At 44.6% G+C, this 19964-nt stretch overlaps 1 protein-coding gene across 1 annotated transcript in view; it reads left to right on the top strand.

The window, feature by feature from the left end:
- Window positions 1-19964, top strand: part of SLC25A12 (solute carrier family 25 member 12) — a 466840-nt gene that overhangs the window by 304837 nt on the left and 142039 nt on the right. The window contains exon 11 of the mRNA XM_085645302.1: window positions 8983-9135. Coding sequence (XP_085501428.1) covers window positions 8983-9135 — 153 coding nt within the window. The remainder of the gene's footprint in view (window positions 1-8982; window positions 9136-19964) is intronic.

Consider the following 19964-nt stretch of genomic DNA (forward strand, 5'->3'; position numbering starts at 1 on the left):
GGAGGCAAGCATGAAGAGGAGAGCTTCTGGTCACCGGAGTCAAATGAGCGGATACTCCGAGCTGTCCACCTGAGGAACGCATGATGGTGACTGAGCCGGATGGCAGTGGAGGCTGCAGCCTGTTACCCAAGGTTTTCGGCCAGAGCAACCTTTTGGCCAATGTGAGTTCAAGGGGTCTTGGAGCCTACTGGGCTGCAAGGACCTGGCCCTTAGTGTTGAAAAGGGCTGTGGAAACAAAGGGGTTGGCAGCCAGAAGGAGTGAGGGGCGCCACTGAGGCTGAAAGGTGCGGCATATTTTTTTTATGGCTTATGTGCGTCAGTTCTGTGAAAAGTGGCAGCAAAGACAGGCATTTTACTAAATGCATACTAATAAAAAATACATTCTCTATACATTATTTCATAATGCGATTGCCATGTGTGGGGATTTCTAGGAGCAGGAGATAATTTTATGAGTCTGTTAAAAAAAAGCCTGAGAGAGGAGGTTGCCCACAGTAATGGTGGAGATGAATTCCAGGGGCGGGATCCTACTAGGTTGAACAATGAGAGCCCAGAAGCCGCACAGATGGTTTTTGGTCATACCAGGAGGTTCTGTTTGCAGGTATTGCATTGTGCGTTGGTGTATATTGAGCCGGGGCATCTGAGAGGTATCCCTGGGTTCTTTGAATATTAGCCCTCTTGAGATAGCGCTGGCAAAACATATGCAATAGCGCTATCTGTATTACAGACAGGGGCGCACAAGCATCTGCAACCCCTTCTGTAATACCAAATTGCCCTGGGCATCAAAGTGGGCACATAAGCCCTTTGCGCCCCCGGGGCACTTCTGTAATACACACCAAGAAAGGAAAATCCATTCACTGCCTAATGGTAGTGAGGTAATAGATGTTTGTGCCTGATGGAAGGGTGAGAATGTTAGGAAATCGGAGATTTGTGTCTTATCTGCATATGGATGGGATAAAAAAACAAACAAGGAGATGTTTCCAAAAAAGGTTGTGTAGAGTGAAAAGGAGAAGATCGATGGGACGCACCAAGTAGTAGTGACATGAGTGAGGAGAGTTAGAAAGTGCAAGAGACCGAAAAAGAATGGTCAAAGAGGTAAGAGGAAACCACTGAAGGACGTAGCTGGTGATGTTGATGCCAAATGCAGTTGGGAAGGGTAGTACAGTGGAATGATTATCAGTGGGTTGGGCACAGCAGATATTTCATGGATGAGGACCGCTGAGCGGAGATTGAGATGAGCTGAGCTGATGAAGCTGATTACATTGGAAAGTCCTTTTTTTGTGGAATGGACAACAAAGAAACTAATTTGGAAGGGATATAGAAATACAGGATAATATAGATATACGGTAAAGTGGTTAACAAAATGCCGTTCAGTCTTTTGGAGAAGGCAATTTATATATTGGGCCATAGTTAGAAGGGAAGGAGGGATTAGTTGTATGTTTTTAGTAGAAGTTGTCCGACTCCAGATATGAAGAATGAGGGCAAATAGCTTGTTTGAGTGAGAGCTTGAATAGAGATATTAAGAAGAATAGAGCATTTGGGGTTAAGATAAGAGGTTTTATAGTTGGGGAGTGAAAGGGTCAGAAGAAGAACATGATAGATAAGCAGATTTACACCTGGGGATCAGCTTTGGATTCTATGTAGTAGGAAAGAAAAAGAGCAAAGCAGAGTGAGGATGAAGCTTATGTGTTGTAGGACAATGGAGGTGTAGCACTGAGTAGCAAGGGTTCCTCTGATAGTGGTGATATCGGAGAACATATAGCGTCTGAAAACTGTTGCTGATAGAGGCAAGTGTTTTATAGATGTCAGACATGTTCCTGTTGATAGTGCATGCCATTCATTGTGGGAAATGTTGGAGGGAAGGGAGGAGGTTTTGAAATTAACCTGATTGGACATTGATCTGAGATTTCGATGCTATAACCAGACTTATTTCTAGGCTACTAGATGCTCAGCGTTTATATTATTTTGCTAATTATGAAGAAGTTCTTGCATCTTGGTGTTCAAGAAGCAAATACTGGACGAGGTCCAGTGTTGTGGATGTGAGACATCTCAGAAGAAGGTGCACAAAGGATTGCATAAGTCAAATAAATATTTCAGTGCTTTGTTGAATTGTACTGAGGAGAGGTCAGTGTGATTTGGTTCAGGAGCGCTGGCTGGAATTCTGAAGAGTCCTTTTAGAAATTGGGATGGTATTATTTGGGGGAAGGCCAGGAGTGAGGTGGATCATGATGTTACCACGTATATGGGGATGTGAGTGTGATATGGAATGACCTGTATCAGATCATTAAGAGACAGAAGCAAAGGCATTTCTTGAGAACTCCTTGTGAGCGCAGGCAATTTGTCCTACTGGCATGAAAAGAAGACCACCGGGTTGAGCTGGCATGAGCACTGGAAATCCTAATTTTGGACTATTACAATATTATGTGCACTGAACTTCCGAAACTGCGCATCTAAAGACTGCCAGAATTTGTCAGAATCTGTACATGAGAGACCACGCAAAAACATGTCTCTGAATGTGCTGCACCAATCTCAGTGGAATCAAGGTTTGTTTGCACCATGCAAGGTTTGTGGCGACCAAGGAACTGGATATGTGACTTAACCCCTTCAGCGCGGCGCGGATTTCCGCGCCACGCTGAAGATTCCGTGCGCGGGCGGGGCCATGACGGAACGGTTCCGTCATAAGCACAGCCCAACCGACGTGCATGACGGAACCGTTCCGTCAAGCGCGTCGAAGGGGTTAATGTGCACCTCACAACGTGTCAAACAGTGGCCTCCACTCAGTGATTGCCCATCTAGTTATCTAGTGAGCATTGAATTGGACAAGACCTGTAGGCAGACCTCTGGCTATTGAGGTTATTGAGGTGTCCAGGATGCACAATGCCTGAGAGCAGAACAAGCCTACAAACACTTCAGAATAAGGCAGACATTAGAACTGTTTTGACATCTCTTGAACTGCTTTTGGTCAATATTGGAGTTGCTGTTGAAAAATAACATAAAGGAGCCGTTGATTTGACTTTCTTTCGCTTCCACCCATCGTACTTTTTCTTTTTCTTACCCAACTACTGCACTCTCAAGTGACCAAAAGGGCAAGCAGCGCTCTTTACAGCTACTAGTAAAAGAGGTGCTCTTCTATGTACACTGTAGACACGTCAACACCCAGCGCTTTAAATTATGAGCATCTTTTTCTTATTAGTGGCTATGCTGTTAAAAAAGCATCTTGAACAGTATTTCCCAAACGGTGAGTCGGTTACCAGGGCCGAGAATGTCCGAGCAATAAATAAAGATGCCTTTAAATTCTGTGTTGATCTCGTCACATTTGTCAGGGCTTCTAAGATAGAGGTCGAATGGCAGACATTATCTTCTGACAAATTGCTGCTTAGTCTTTTAACAAGGGATTTGTGCTTATTTTTCTTTCTCTGACTGCAAAGTTAGAGGAGTTTTTAATAGTAGCGGCTGCAGTAGTGGTGGGGGTGGTTTAAACTAAAATAATAGGAAAAAAAGAAACTTTCACTTTCCTGCCGGCTAATGCCTCTCCTCTGTCCTCTTCGGTTGACGCAGAAGGCACACAGGCTCCCAGACTCCCCAAAGCCAATCACTACGCTGCTGTCTTCAGCATGACAGCAGGTCGTGATTGGTCTGAGAGGCCTAGTTCGGTGCTCAGACAGATAATGGGAGCCTTTGCATGTTCTCCACCCAGCTGTGCAATCCAGCTTGGTGGAAAACATGCTAAGTGCGCATGTCTATTTAGTCGGCCCAAGATGACCGGCCGAACCGTCATGCGCACTTAGAATGTGCCCACCACTCCTCGCCTTGTTCTGTGGGCAGCCCGCACCGTCCCAACCCGCACCTAAAAGAAACACAACAGAGCCATTACTGAAAAATAAAATGATAGTAACATGATGTTATTATCGCAACACTCCTCTGCCAGTTGTTTAAGTGGTTTGTGAGACAATCTTGCTGGAGTACAGGGAATATGAAAGTAAGGCTGTAGGATGGTGTTTTGTTGCAACACCAAACAAAATGTAAATACCTGTAAATGAATTGTATGCATTCATCAGTTTGGAAAGCAAAAAATGAAGCAAATTTTGTGTAATTTTGAAGTGTGCTGTAAACAAAGATTTTAATGGGATCAAAAGAAATCAAGACACTTTATTTGTTGATGTGCAAATGATAACTATTCACAGAAACCGATCCCCACATATTACCATTTGAGTGCTATATAGTTTTATCAGTAAAACCGTATGTCTGTGCAGAGTTACTGCCCATTTCAATGGAAAATGTTCTGTCTGTAAATGACAATGAGCTACTACCCAATGCTTTAGTTACATGAAATAATTGCCCCTCCTCATGTCCATTAATCAATCAATCAATCAATCAATCAATCAATCAATCAATCAATCAATCAGGGGTTTGTATAGCAAAGCTACTCACCCGTGAGGGTCTCAAGGCGCTGCTGATCCATCTGGGTGTGGAGGTTCGGTTGAAGAGCCAGGTCTTAAGGTCCTTCCTAAATCGGGGCAAACACGTGGATTGTCTGAGATGGAGGGGCAGGGTTTTCCAGGTCTTGGCGGCGAGGTTTGAGAAGGATGTTCCGGTTCTGTTCTTGTGGATCCATGGGAAGGAGGTCAGGGCGTTTTGGGCGGAGTGAAGTTGTCTGGCGGGTGTGTGAAAAGCGAGGCATTGATTCAGCTATTCTGGTCCTGCATCGTTTAGAGCCTTGTAGGCATGTGCGAAGAGCTTGAAAGTGATTATTTTGTTGCTTGGAGGCCAGTGGAGTTGTCGGAGGTGTTGTGTCATGTGGCTGCGGCGTTCTGTAGTTTCCTGAGCTGTGTCTGGGTGACACCGGCATAGAGTGCACTGCCGTAGTCAAGTCTGCTGGTGATGAGTGCATGGGTGACCGTCTTTCTGGATTCTGTGGGGATCCATCTGAATGTCTTTTGAAGCAGGAGGAGATGAGGATAGTGCGCTTATTTGGCGGTTCATTGTGAGCGTGGAGTCCAGTATGATGCAGAGGTTGTGTGCGTGGTCCGTAGGGGTTCCAAGTGCAGCGGGCCACCAGGAGTCATCCCAGGCTGAGGGGCTGGATCCCAGGATGAGTACTTCGGTCTTGTCCAATTTGAGCTTGAGGCAGCTGTCTTTAATCCAATTAGTAACAGCCTTCATTCCGTTGTGAAAGTTGTGGGTTCGTTGGTAAGGTAGATGATCAGCTGGGTGTTGTCTGCATAGGAGATGATGTGGAGTCTGTGGCCTCTGACGATGGCTGCAAGGGGGGCCATGTAAACATTGAAGAGGGGTGGGCTCATGTGGGAGCCCTGGGGCACTCCGCACCTGATCTCTGTAGGTTCTGAGAGGAAAGGGGGTAGTCTGACTCGCTGTGTTCGGCCGGTCAGGAAGGAGTGGATCCAGTCCATTGCCTTGTCGCGGATGCCGGCGTCGTGGAGTCTCGTGATAAGGGTTCGGTAGGAGACGATGTCGAGGATGGTCGAGAGGTCCAGTAGGATGAGGGCTGTGGTCTCGCCCCAGTCGAGGAGGTAGCGGATGTCTTCGGTGGCGAGGAGTGCGGTCTTAGTATTGTGGTTGCTTTGGAAGCTGGATTGCAAGGTGTACAGGACGTGGTTCTCTTCGATGAACGCGGAGAGTTGGGCGTTGATGGCCTTCTCAATGACCTTGGCTGGGAAGGGAGGAGATGGGTCTGAAGTTCTTGAGGTCTGTCGGGTCGGCGGATGGTTTCTTCAGCAGGGGGTTTGTTTCAGCCTGTTCCCGTCATCGTGGAAGGTGGCGGTTCGATGGAGCAGCTGATGGTGCAGCAAAGCTGTGGGGCGATGGAAGCGGCTGCTCTATGGAAGATGTGGTTTGGACAGGGTTCCGATGGGGCTCCTGAGTGTATGCTCTTCATAGACTTGAGTGTGTCGTTTGTGGTGAGTGGAGTCCAGTTGAGCACGATCTGTTGGAATGCGGCATGGTTGCTTGCGGTGGTTGTGGGTGTAGTGGCAGGGTCTTGGGTGTCAAAGCTGTCTTATATCTGCCTGATCTTGTAGTGGAAGAAGGTGCCGAGTTTGTTGCAGAGGTCTTGGGAGGGTGGGACGTCAGTGGTCTCGCTGTTGGGCCTGGCGAACTCCTTGATGGCGAAGAGTTCTTTACTGTTGTGTGCGTTGGCATTGATTCTGTCTTTTGAAGGCTGTTTTCTTTGTGGTGTTGATGAGAAGGTAGTGTGCGTTGACAGCGGAATTGAAGTTTGCATGGGTTTCCGGGGTTTTGTTGTTCCTCCATCTCTTCTTGAGTCGTCTGCTGGTGCGTCTGGACTCGGGAAGGACAGGAGTGAACCAGCTGGCCTTCTTGGAGTGTTGCTTGCCTGGTGTCCTCCTAAGGGGTGCCAGAGTATCGGCCCAGTTGGAGATTAATCGGTGAAGGTTGTGCGCTGTGATGTTGGCATCTGTTGGTGTTGGCGAAGTGGTCGTGCTGGGGAACTTGACGAGACATTATTCGGTGGCCTTGTTCCAGTTCTTGCGGGGTGATGAGTGAGATGGGCATGGTGAAGGCAAGATGTAGACATTGGTGGTCGGTCCAAAGGAGTTTGGTAATGTGGCTGTAGGTGAATATCCCGCTGGCGAAGAAAACGGGGTGGAGCATGTCTTCAACTGTGTGGGTCGGTGCGGTGACTAGCTGCTTGAGTCCGATGTTGGTGATGTTCTCCAGTAGGGATGTGGTGTTCTGGTCACTGGGGTTGTCCAGGTGTAAGTTCAGGTCTCTGAATAGGATGTAATTGGTGTATGCAAGAGCCTGGGATGTGATGAGGTGTAAGACAGTGTCGATGAAGGGTGGATTGGGGCTGGGAGGCCTGTAGACGAGGATGCCGCAGAGGTAGGTGTTGGGGTTGGTCTAGATCGTGAAGTGGAGGTGTTCCATGGTTGTCGTTGGGTCGTTTGAGTGCATGGTGTGGTGGAGGGTGTTCTTGTGGACGAAGGTAATGCCTCCTCCTTGTTGGTTGGCGCGGTCCTTGCAGGTGATCATGCAGCCGTCAGGGATGGCAATGGCGATGTCCAGGACAGGGGTTGGTCCAGGAAGAAAGCGATGTCGGGAGAGGTGGCATCGAGGAGGTCCCAGATTTCTGTGGCGTGTTTGTGAAGGAATCCCACGTTGAGGAGGATGCAGTTGAACCGGTCCGGTGCACTGTTGGTCGGCTGGGTGGCGAGGGACGCTGGTGTGTTGGCGTGGGTGAAGGTGTGGCTGCGTTACAGCAGGCGAAGGGTCCTTGGGTCTCCTTTGGCGATGCGAGGTGGCAAGCGGTGTGGCGTCCTGAGTTGGGGCGAGGACGATGCTGGGGTTGTAGTGGTTGAAGGTCCGAGAACCAGGGTCCCTGGCACTGGGCGCGGTCCAGACGGGGGGCGATGGACTTGCCTTTGGTGCGCCAGCGGCACGCCCGCTGCGTGGCTGCTCAGCGGTCTCCATCAAGTAGTGCTGCGGTGGGGGGCTGGACAGCTGGGAGGCGGGAAAACGCAGTAGTGGGTGGGCCACAGGAGATCGCAGTAACAGGGGCGAGGCCGGAGAAAAAAAGGCAATGGAAATAACAGAATAAAGGCAGAGGCAGAATCAAGAGAAAGAGCAGAAATAAAGGCAAAAACATGGGGAAAAAGCAGAAAACAGAGACCGAGGGGCAGCCCTAGCAGCAGAGCGGGGTGCTCTTCCACTAGACCACCAGGGATGAGGAGCAGGCAGGAGCCTGGGGGTGGAGGAGGGCCTCGAACTCCTGCCCAGCGGGTCAGCAGCAGCTACCAAGCGCTGTGAAGGGAGCAAGTTCTAAAACGTTTTAGAACCATTGCTCTAAATGTCCTGTGTTTTTATTTAACCACAATCCTAGAGGTTGCAGGAGTGATGTCAAATGCCGTGCCTCTCTGTTTTCAGTACAGTGAGCAGCATCTCATGACTTTCGACTCTGTACTGACCAGGGTGCATTTTTTTAAACAAGCTTTATTACAAAGTCATGGTTCCTGCGTGTCCATAAGCTCTAATTGATAACAGACATACACTACCAGCTACTAGATGCAGTTTAAGCTAAATGCATACTTTTTTTAAAGTACAGTTGTGAGACGGGACAAACAGTAGCCCTCTGTAGCTACCCCTAAACCGCACTTCAGAATACAGTACTACAATAATCTCAAAAAGAAATTACAGTTGTAATGACCGTGTGCAAAGTTTTACTGAATCTATGTTGGACTCCAAATTTGTAAGGAATAATATGTAATTTACATGATTTTTATTTCTTAAGTGGAACTAGTAAATAAACGTCAGTTTTAGAGCATAAATTAATTTCCATTGTTTGGGGCCACTGCGTTTTGTTATTGTTTTTCGCTTGTATTACATTTTATAGCTTGTCACCTGGCCTGTGGACTGAACGATCAGATTTTCATTGTAGCACAGTGCTGCCTTCACAAATCATGAACGTCAGGAAACAAAGAGTTGATCTAATATAAGGCGAGACTTGACTTGTCATTCAGACAGGAAGTGTGCCAGCGGCACCCATCCCAGACCCTATTACAGCATGTGTGGTGAGCCTGGAGACGGGAAACTTTGCTTTCTTGTCTGGCTCACGCCATTGTGTCACCAGCCTTAATCCGGGCGCTGAAAACGAGGGGGTTCTGCAGTTGTTGATTCCTGCCGTGTTAGTAGAAGCCTTTCCCGAAAACATGTTTTATCAATCTTTCATATTTTCCCTCCTTGAATTAGAGTTGCAAGCGTGTAATCATATAGGGCGATGTTGAGTTTAATCAAAATGATAACAAATTATAATTATTTGTTCTGTTAAAAAAATGAAATAAAAAAATATATAAAGTACAAAGACACTTGGCCTTTACCTAATCCTTCTTGGACCTAAAACACTACCGATGTCGGTAAAAGCCTTAAAAATTATTCTTCGCATTATGTTTTAATTCCTAATGTTTTTCTATTGGTTCAGACACTGATTGTGTTGTTGGTGCTTGTTCCTAGCTGTCGGCGCCACGGCTGTCTACCCGATTGATCTTGTGAAGACTCGTATGCAGAATCAGCGCTCTTCCTTTGTGGGCGAGCTGATGTATAAGAACAGCTTTGACTGTGCCAAGAAGGTCATACGCTACGAAGGGTTTTTTGGCCTTTACAGAGGTAAATGACTGGAAGATGGGTTTTTTTTCTGGCTTGGAAAACAGGAGGTACTGTACATATGTGAATCTGAGGCATGACGTTTGATTAGTGCTTCATTTGATAAATGCAGTGTTTCTTAGGGAATGGTGCTGCTGAATGCCACGTCATGCCGCCTTCCTGCACTTCCTCTCTTTTCCTCATTCTTACAGTTTCTTTTTCATTGCAGCTTTATCCCTTTGTTGTTTTCTTCATATATTTCTTCTCGTTTCTCCCTTTTCTGCCTTTCTCTCTCTTGTTCTGTATTAAAGTTTGATGATAAATAATATCACTGCCTATGCCCACTACCTGCACAAACCTGATTAAATTAAGCACTAAGTGGGGTCTCAGGGAGTCAAGGAACTACTCGGTTTGCAGTGGGGTAAGTGCTTGTAGGAAAAAGGTCATTTATGTTGTAAGAAAGCCTAGCTTCCACGTTTTGAAGGACAGAAGACACCGAGCAAACAGAAGACCATCTCGTCCCTCAGTATGAGCATCAGGATTATAAATATATCTGGGATATGTGGTAATACGGTACTCTTCATTTGTTTTCACCGTGCACATTACACCAGGAAAAACCTGATAAAACCTGCATGCGCCCTGGATCATGGAATACATCTATCAGCAGAAAAGCGGTTACATTAATGTCTATGGGAATCAGAACAAGTGTTTGGCTTAGGAACCTTTTGTTATGGTTGACTCACAAGGGCACATTTTTTTAAAACTAGCTGCTAGGTTGACTTGATGAAAAATTCTCCCTTTACCTTTCTTTAAAAAAATAAAAAAAAAGTATGCGAAAGCGCCACAATTTTGGCACTGAAAACTTTGGATTCTTCTTCCATCCAGTACTGGCGGTAAGTTCTCAAATTGTTTATCAAACTGAGCCCTCGAGACTGGAGTCCCAACCCTCACAGTAATTAGTTGTACCACCTGAGGTCGAAATTTAATCTATCAGGAGTTTACTTGAATGCTATCACCACCTTTTCACCTGGCGATAACATTTCCTTATACTCACATACACCCTCTTGCTTTTCCTCAGACAACATTTCTGTCCAGTGAACAGGACCATAGGTCTTTCTTGACCTTTGGTGGCCAATGTGTACACAAGCACTTTGAGCACAGGTCTTTTCGTTTCCTGTCTGTCCACAGTTACTACACAGGACTTCATCATTTCCTCAATGGTGAATTAAGAGTAGAAGTCATTAATATCTAGATCCTAATATATCAAAAGTGATAACAGATAGAATTTTAATATCAATGTTATCTTAATAATGTCCTGCTGTTTAATCAAAGTAGCTTAAAATAAGGCCACAGGTAGTTTAGTTGTACACTCTGGACACTTTTCAGCAACCAGTGGGGCGCACCCTCCTGTGCCAGAGTTGCCAAACTTAATATAGCAATGGTACACACGGACTCCAAGACTGGAAATGATCAGGAACAACCCAATGAAACCATATTGTTTGATACTGTAGTGTTAAAGTTCATACATATACTGGATTTGGTCCCATTCTGTAAGGCCATTGCTTATGCACTGATTGTTCCAGACCTGCACCAAATATACATTCAGAGCTAAACATTTTCAAAGCTTTTTTGTATTTCACACTCCAGAGAATAACATCTTCATGGGATCGGATACCTCCTGCCTCAGACAGCAGTTGCCAGAACATCCCTGGGCGAGGGTAGAGTCCCAGCTCCTTTTGCTTGCTGTATCACAGACAGAGAAGCTAACGAGTGGCAGCAGGGAGGGAATAAAAGCTTCTATCAACCTTCTCTTTTCCCAAGGCAGACAAACTCTACCACAGTTTTGTACTTTCACAATCTGTGGCTACTAAGACATTTTCTTTTCAGCATATTAGAAGCTGAAGAGTCTGCTTCAAAGCTTCTACAAACCAACATAGAACTGGTGGACATTGCAGCAGGAGCTATGAATGACTTGTTCTGTATGTGTAAATAAGCTTGAATCAATACATCGTCACTTCATGGAGACATTCTAGACATGACCATAGATTTGACGGCAATAATTTATTTGCACCATTTACGGTATTGAGGACGCGGGAACAGTCCCCACTTTTTCCCTTTTTCTATGCGAGTCATGGGAGCCCCAGAATGGAAAAATTTGATGTGTCAATGATGTGGAGGAAGAAAATACCTTGTAAATCTGGAATGTGTGTTGTTTGCTTTGCAGTAGCAAACCCCTGCTTTCCGGTTTGTTGCTGCAGGCAAAAGGAAATGCAAAGGAGGTTGCTTCAATATTACGGCCCACTCAGCATTCCACTGTAATGAAAGTGCATCCACAACATTAATGGATTCACTTCCATTATAGGGATCCCCATCTGCAAAAGTTTAAACTGGCCCTTAGGTTCCCTGACGTTCTATTACTTCTACTCCGCAAAAGAGCAGTAATCCCGCATCATGCGCTTTCAAAGCCTTCTGCTGGGAAAATCTCGACAAGTCCATACAATGTTCGAACGCTGAATTGAGACAAGGGATGGCACAGATTGAGTTACCAGAGATTGTAATGGAGATTGGGCCTGTGGAGACTTTAGCACACTGGCAGGAAGACACTAGGTCCTCACAAACGTCAGAAGAGTAATTCCAGGTCCATAATTGCAGAGTCAGAAGGAATTCACATTGCCTAGTTACATCATGTTGTAAGATTCCTGCTTCACATAGTTGGCAATTGGCATTTGTAGTCATACACATTTTTTTGTTTTCAGTCCCCCATTCCCTTTGCATTAGGATTTTTTCCTGTTCTCCATTTACTGGTTATTGCTGTAACCTGTCTTTGCTCTAAAACAGGCTGTGCCCGCTTCTGTATTTTGAGGTATCCAGTGCTTGTCAATGCTGCTATGCTAGAGAAGCAGGTAAAACTTTACAGATATATATATATTTTTCTTTACTTTAAGAACCAAAGGTTACAGAGACGATATAGTTAGGAAATGGAATTTTAAAAAACCTTAGAAATTCACTGAAAAAACCAAAGGTTAAAGAGACATTATAGTTAGGCTCAGATTTCACTCATACAAAACCAGTGAAATTCAGCAGTTCTAGTTACATGAGCTAGCTTTAACTTACACCCCAGCAATACACTGCTTATGGCCTCTCATATTACATCACTCACGACAAGGTCAGTGACCTCATTGATAACATCTCAAATCACATCACTTATGACATCACTGATGACATCATCTAGTGAGTGTAAGTATTTTCTAAGAGTTTATGGTTGTTAAACATGTATACTAACCAACTACAAAAGTTACATTAGTATATTAGGTGCATCACTACTGAGTGATACTACTTCTAACATAAATTATGTGAGTGGCTGTGTGACTGTTTATATCCTTGTGTGTATGGGTGTGTGAGTGGCTGTATGGGTGTATAAGTGGGTGTGTGAGTAGCTGTGTGGGTGAGTGAGTTGCTGTGTGAGTGGCCATATTGGTGAGTGAGTGTGTGTGTTAGTGGCTGTAAGGGTAAGTGAGTGGCAGTGTGAGTGGCTCTATGGGTGGGTATGTGGGTGTGTAGTGACTGTATGGTGAGTGAATGCATGCACGAGTGACTGTATAGGTAAGTGAGTGTATTTCTGAGTAGGTCTGTAGATGTGTGAGTGGTTGTGTCAGTGGTTGTTTTGGTGAATGGTGGTGTGAGTGGCTCTGTGGGTGGGTAAGTGGGTGTGTAGTGACTGTATGAGTGAGTGTGTCTGAATGGCTGTATAAGTTAGTGACTTAGTGTATAAGTGGCTGTATGGGTGAGTGAGTAGTTGTTTGAGTGAGTGTTTGGTTAAGTGAGTTGGTGTGTGAGTGGCTGTTTTGGTGAGCGAGTATTTGTGCAAATGGCTGCATGGATGAGTGAGTGGGTGAGTGAGTGATTGTGTAGGTTAATAAGTGGGTGTGTGAGTAACTGTATGGCCAAGTGTGTGGCTGTGTGAGTGGCCATATGGGTGAGTGACTTGTATGAGTAGCTGTATGGGTGAGTGAAGGGTTGTATTAGTGGCTATACAAGTGAGTGGGTGTGTGACTACTGGTATGGGTCTATGAATGGGTATATGAGTGGTTGTGTGTGTGGGCATATGAGTGGTATGGGGTGTGAGTGGTTCTGTGGATGATGTCATGAGTGATGTCATTTGAGATGTCATCAATGATGTCACTGACCATGTCATAAGTGATTTAATGTGTGAAGTCATAAGCAGTGCACTGTGGGTGCCTATGTTACAGTTAGCTCAGCTAACTATAACTGCTGATTTTCACCTGTTTTGTACGAGTGGAATCTGAGCCTAACTATAGCGTTCCTATAACCGTTGGTATTTTATGTGAACTTCTAAGGTTTTTTAAATTCTATTTCCTGACTATAATTACCCTGTGACCTTTGGTTTTTTAAGTGAATTTTTAAAGTTTTTCAAATTCTATTTCCTAATCATAACGTTCCTGTAACCTATGTTTAAGTGAATTTCAATGTTTTTTTAACTAGTAGTCACGTTTGCAGAGTGGTGGAAAAAGGAGTCAGGGCCTCCGACCAGCTCTCAGGAATCCAGCTGTGTCGGACTTACTGGAGTTACCGGAAGGGCTTCTGTGCCCCAAGAACCCTCAGCATCCAAGAAGACTTCATCCCCCAACCAACAGTGTGCCAGGAGGTGTGTTTGTAGAGTGGTGGAGAAAGGGGGTGTGGACTCTGAAGGCCTTTCAGCAATCCCGGTGTTTGGGACTTACTGGAGGTATACAGGAGGGCTTGTTGGCCCCCAAGGACCCTCTGCAGCCAAGGGCACTTCATCCCCAACCAGTGTTGTGCCAGGAGGTGTGTTTTGAGAGGGGTGGTGAAAGGGGGCGGGTCGTCCTTTGAAATGTCATTCTTTTTTAAAATTATTATTATTTATTCATTCCCAAGGCCAATTTCAGCCCCGGGGACCCCATCCCAGGCCTTGACCTCAATTGTGGGTGTCCTGGTCCCACCCAGGGCACCCACTCTGTTGGGGACCACGGGGTAGCCTCAAGACCCCCGCAGTCCCTGCCGGCTCCCCGCCTCCAGCGGGAACCGGCATTGCTTGACAGAGCTTGTCAAAGCATTTGTGCTCTGCTTCTAGCAAGCAAGAGCATTTTTTGTGCTCTATCTTGCTAGAAGTGGAGCACAGTTTGCTATGGCTTGGCGGGAGCAGTAAAGCTCCCTCCAAGCCATAGCAAACAGCTATGTGCCGGGGGTGGGCACCACGGGACATAGCAGGAGCCAGCCCTCTAGGGCCCTCCATCGCAGGACACAGCTTGGTGGTTCCCAGGGCTGCAGTGTGCCTTGCGGCCCCCCACTTAAATTCTTAACATTTGCCCCGGGGAGGTGGCGGTCCCCGGGACTGTGGGGGTGCCCCGCAGGACCCCCACATTAATTCCATTTTAGCCCCTGGAAGGTGGCAGTCCCTGGGGCTGGGGCCCCTGTATTGATACAGCATTTGCCATGGGGAGGTGGCAGTCCCCAGGGTACGGGGGTTGCCAAGCATGCAACCCCAGCATAAATTATTAACAATGCACCAGGAAGGTGGTGGTCCCCGGGGCTTTGGGGTGCCTAGGAGGGGGCCCTGCTGTGCGCCCCACTCCTACAGATATTGCATATGCCCCCGGGACTTTGCCCTTCTGGCGGCTCAACATTACAGACGCACTGGAGAGTGTGCTTCCAATTTTTACAAATTTTCAGCGGGATCTGCGGATCCAGCGTGACTCCATTTTTAATTTTTATGCTTTTTTGACCATGAAGGGTCCCTGTGGGACCCCCCACCCGCCCCCAAGAGGGGCAGGGTGTTTCTACCCTGCCACCTTTTCTTTTTTGTTTTACACTTTTTTTGGTGACTCGGTACAACCGAGTCACAAGATGACTGCCATCACTCCCTGGTTTGAAGTGTTGGGAGCCAATCCAATACTTCCTTGTTTCAAGTGTTGGCAGCTAATCCGATCTCGGCACGAGATCAGGAGGGGTCACGGATCCTCAGCGTCCCTACATATACAGCTGGAAATTTCTTTAAATAACTCCTTAACTACTGAACGGATTTATATCAAATCACAAAAAGGCACTTCCTGCCAAATTTGGTGTAATTCCGTTCAGCAGTTCGGGATGTAGCCGTGTCTAAAGTTCCTATGGAAATGAATGTAGGGAAAATGTATTTTGCCCCCCCCCCCCTTTTTTGCGGCCCTTGCTTGATGGATCACCCTGAAACTTTCGAGACCGTAGCTGAAGTGAGTGGCAAACTATTTTGAAACAGTTAGGGAGGATTCATCATACAACGCCAATGTTATTGGCAAATGAAAAAACGCTCTTTCTATGGAAACTACATCCTAACTATAACTACCTACTGGAGACTGAGCAAGGCAGGGCAACCTCTCGAAACGCGTTATAGCACGATAAATAAATAAACTTCCATAAAACTGAATCTGCGGTGTCGGTGTCTGGTTTCGAAGCAAGAAACACTGGCGTTTGATGTGGATATGTACATATATATATATATATATATATACATATATACATAATATATCTATGAAACCAGAATCCCAGTGAATGACCGCAGCAGGCCAAGCAAGGGCACAGACTCCAGTTGAAGATACAATGAATAGGTTTATTGCCTTAGCATATCAGGATGACGCGTTTCGACCACAAGCCTGTGGTCTTGATCACATGGCACGCTTTGAAAAAAGACATTGTATTTATAGTATCATTAGTGACTTTTCTATGTTCATTGTGACATAGTAAAAACGTGGCAATTTTGCAGCATGCAGTAAAACATCTTGACTCCAGTTGTCTTAACAATTTTTCTTCGTTGCCACCACGTCTGAGTGGTGGGATGCAGTCAATAACACAATATTAAGGTGGTCCAAGATGTTCTGATGTGTTCCTTTAAAGTGCCTGGCAACAGGATATGCCGGGTCACTGTTGACAATTGCTCTATGTTGCAAGATTCGTAAGTGCAACTGGAGCTTGGTGCCTGTTCCTTCACAGTTCCTGTCTTTGCTGGGTGCTCCACTTATTTCAGTTGCTCTTCTATTGAGATCTCTGCTGTTGAGTGGAGGATTTTCCTTTGAGACATCCTGCATATCTGAAAACTATTCAGCTGTCTCCTCTCACCCGTTGCTACTCCTGTGTTTATTTCTAGGATACCTGCCTTATGCACTTTGTTTATTCTTAGTGCGGAAGTTTGGAATTGCCTCCGAGTTCACCCTCTACTCACTTGATTCATGACAGATTACTACGTCCAAACTTAGCTCCATGGACTCTGATGTAAATCCTTTTCAAGTTATGCCACAAGCCATCAGTAAGGTACAAGCCGATTTGAATTTAGCACAACATGAGAGGGCGTTCCTACTAACTAAACTAAATGAATGTGTAGCCTGGGTGCTTTTCCTGTTGCATCTGAGAGTATTTCTTCAGGAGTTTTATCAGATCTTCCTTGAGATTGAATTTTTGATGGAGTTTGAAGTCGTTCAATGCCCATAGCTCCAGCTGTGTCCCCTCCTGAAACATTTGCAAGGGATCCCACATATTTTAAAGTATTTATTCCGCAATGCAAATTGCAATTTTTGTCTTAGACACCTTTTTCCCAATGGATCTATTTAAAGTGGCATTTATTCTTTCATACCTAGTCTAAGAAGCTTTAATACAAGCTTGCAAGACTAATAAATACTTAGATACATACTCAGTATAACATTTTTATCACTTGATTTCTGGCAATTCTTGAAACCCCTTGGGTGGAGCATGCTGCACACACAGTTTTATTGTCCTTGAGCCAAAGGACCGGAGGTATTTGTGTCTATGTGAGTGACTTTCAGTTCTTAAGAAATGGAGAAGCTTGGATGAAAGAGGCAGAGGCAGAGGCTTTATGTTATGGTGTGCTGGAGGAATTAAAAGGCATCTTTCCTTAGTAGCCAACCTGCCTACATTTGCAGACACTTTAATTGATGTTACTTTGCATATGGAGGCTCAGCTTAAACTCCAAAAGGAGGAAAGACATTGGCTGGTTCATAAAGGACAGATACAAGTAATGGCGGAATCATCAAAAGACGAAACCCAACCTCACCAATCAATGCAGACTGGTAACCTTAAACGTTTGTTATCTAAAGAGGAAAAGAAATGGAAATGCAAAGAAGAAGTTTGTTTATGCTGTAAAGGACTTTTTGTTAAAACCTGCCCTTCTTTGAAGGCAAACAAGAGAGCTTGACTATGACCATCAACTTCAGTATCGGCTTTAACAAGAGTCAAGTGTTTTGCTAATTAAAGGATGCCTTTCCATCTCTGCATGGAATTGGCAACATCAGATGGTATTTTAAAAGTATTTTTTATTATTTGGTCATGAAGCTATATGTTACTTTATGGGCTATAAGTTCCATAGTCAAACCAGGATTCCTTTAATTTGAAAACAAAAAATATAAGGCAGCATTTTAGGTATGGATGGCACTTTACAAACCTCTGAGAAGGTGATTTTGGAAACGGTACCTGTTGTGATGGTAACTACAGAGGCAACACTTGATTTATTTACTTAGATCTCATTGACACATCATATTTTATCATCATTTTGGGAATGGCTTGTTACAGAAGGCATAGCCACATGACTACACATTAACAGTGCAGAAAGACTACATTCACAAAAAAGTGAAGCGATAATTAACCTGCTATTTGACATCTCAATTGGCGGCACCAATTTTTTCTATATCAAAATCTGATGGCAGTTTTGAACCCTACATAGTTTACAGAGAATTAAATGCAATTACTATTGGCAAAAGATATTTGCTTCATCTGATCTGTATTATTGAAAAATGGCAACATATTCACCAAGTTGGCTTTGAGTTGTGTGTACAATTTAATATATATTAGAGAGGGAAATGAACAGAAAGCAGCTTTTAACATAAGATATAGGCACTTTGAATACCAAGTGTTGACATTTTGCCTGTGTAATGTGCCAGCTGTCTTACTACATTTTATCAACAACATATTTCTAGATATTCTGGACCGTATGTAACAATTTATCTGTATGATATCTTGGTGTTCCTGGATACACTAGTGTAACAGGGGAAGCACATCAAGGAAGCGTTCAGCTGACTTAGTTCTAACTCATTTTATGCTAGGCTAGAAAAATGAAGTTTTGAAATGACCAGCATCCTTTTTTGGAGATTCTAAATGTTCCCTTCCGGAGTTCAGGTTGATGCAGAAAGTGTCTTTTGTACTCAAATGGAATAAGGGGTTACTGTTACATGATCAGAAGTTATTTGTACCAGAACAAAGGATACATATAAATCGGTTTTGCTGTGCCATGAAATCCCTGTATTGGGCATCCTGTAATAAGGAGGACAGGAGAACTTCTGACAACCATGTTTTGGTGGGCAAAGATGCAAACTTCAGTGGAAGAGCCTATAATGAAGTGTCTCATATCTGTTGAGGCCTAGACAGACCATAGTGAGACTACAGGCCCTCTTCAATCTCTTCTGTATCTACACAACGTTGGTCCCAAATCTCAAACCACTTTGATGGAATTGCCCTCTTCCAATGGTCTACACACATTGTTAGAAGGTGTTAACTATTTAACTAAGGTGGCTCATTTGATACCCCTCAAGAAATTAAAATCCACATTACAGCTAGAAATAGTGTTACTACTGGAGTTGTTTGACTTTGCGGTTTATCCGAAATTATTATTACAGATAGAGGGTCACAGTTTATATAAACGTTTTGGAGTGAACTGCCAAACTACTAAAATGATTTGTATCAGTCAATTATTTTTTTAACAACAAATGAAGAAGATCAAAGCTATTGCAGTTAGTCATTTTTAAAAACCTAAGCTGGACTGTCAAAGATGTCTAGAAAGGCACAAACAGGCAGTCGCCTTGTTTAAGAAAGGAGATTAAGTTTGACCCTCTTCTAAATATTTGACTCTTACCAGTATCCATCCTAGATTAGCTTAGTTTTTTTAGGACCTTTTGACGTCAATTGGGTGGTAGAGCCTGCAGCAGTTAAATTAAGTCTCCATGAATCCTGGCATATGCATCCAGTAGTTCATGCCTCACAGGTTAAACTGACATTCTTTGTTGATCGGTGCTGCAGTGGTAGATGAAGGTACACCAGAATATAAGGTAGAGACAATATTACATTTTAAGATCTCAATGGATCAATTGCAGTATCTCATTGGTTGGAAGAGATATGATGTGACAAATCGACCTTGGGAACTTGCTGAGTTAAAACTTGCTCCCAGATTAGTGTCAGCTTTCCATCGCACGTTTCCACACAAGCCTTCACACCTGCCCTTCAGAGACAAGTTGTTCAGGGGAGAGAGAGGTCTGTTGGGAATCTCTCAAAAAGCCTGCCCTACATAAAACGGAATAGAGAGAAGTGAGGGTGCAGACTGAGTTATCATAGATTTTACATGGAGATTATCGAGGTAGAGCATATGGGAGCTAGGGCCCCACAAAAGACAGGACAGTCCATCCAGGTCCATATAAGCAGAGTAAGATAGAAATCACATTGCCTAACAAACTTGTATGGGAAGATTCTCACTTTCAATAGCTGTCATTCAGCCTTTGGGGTCCTACACCCTGGTGTTGTTTTCCCTTCTCAGTTCCCCTCACATTAGGATTCCATCGTGCTTCCTAGTTATTGCTATAACCTGTGTTTACTCCCCAACAGACTGTGTCCTCTTTACCTGTGTTTTGCTGTTTTTCCTGGTTGCTCCGGTGCTTGTCAATGCTACTGCACTGGAGAGGCGGATAAGACTTCTGAGATATGACCGTGCATGTATCTTAACTTTGTAGTTCACATAACTTACTGTATATATCTACATCTTTTTTTATCACAGTTGCAGCCTT

The sequence above is a fragment of the Triturus cristatus genome, chromosome 3_1 (assembly GCF_964204655.1).
Source record: "Triturus cristatus chromosome 3_1, aTriCri1.1, whole genome shotgun sequence".
In the NCBI taxonomy this organism is placed as follows: Eukaryota; Metazoa; Chordata; class Amphibia; order Caudata; family Salamandridae; genus Triturus; species Triturus cristatus.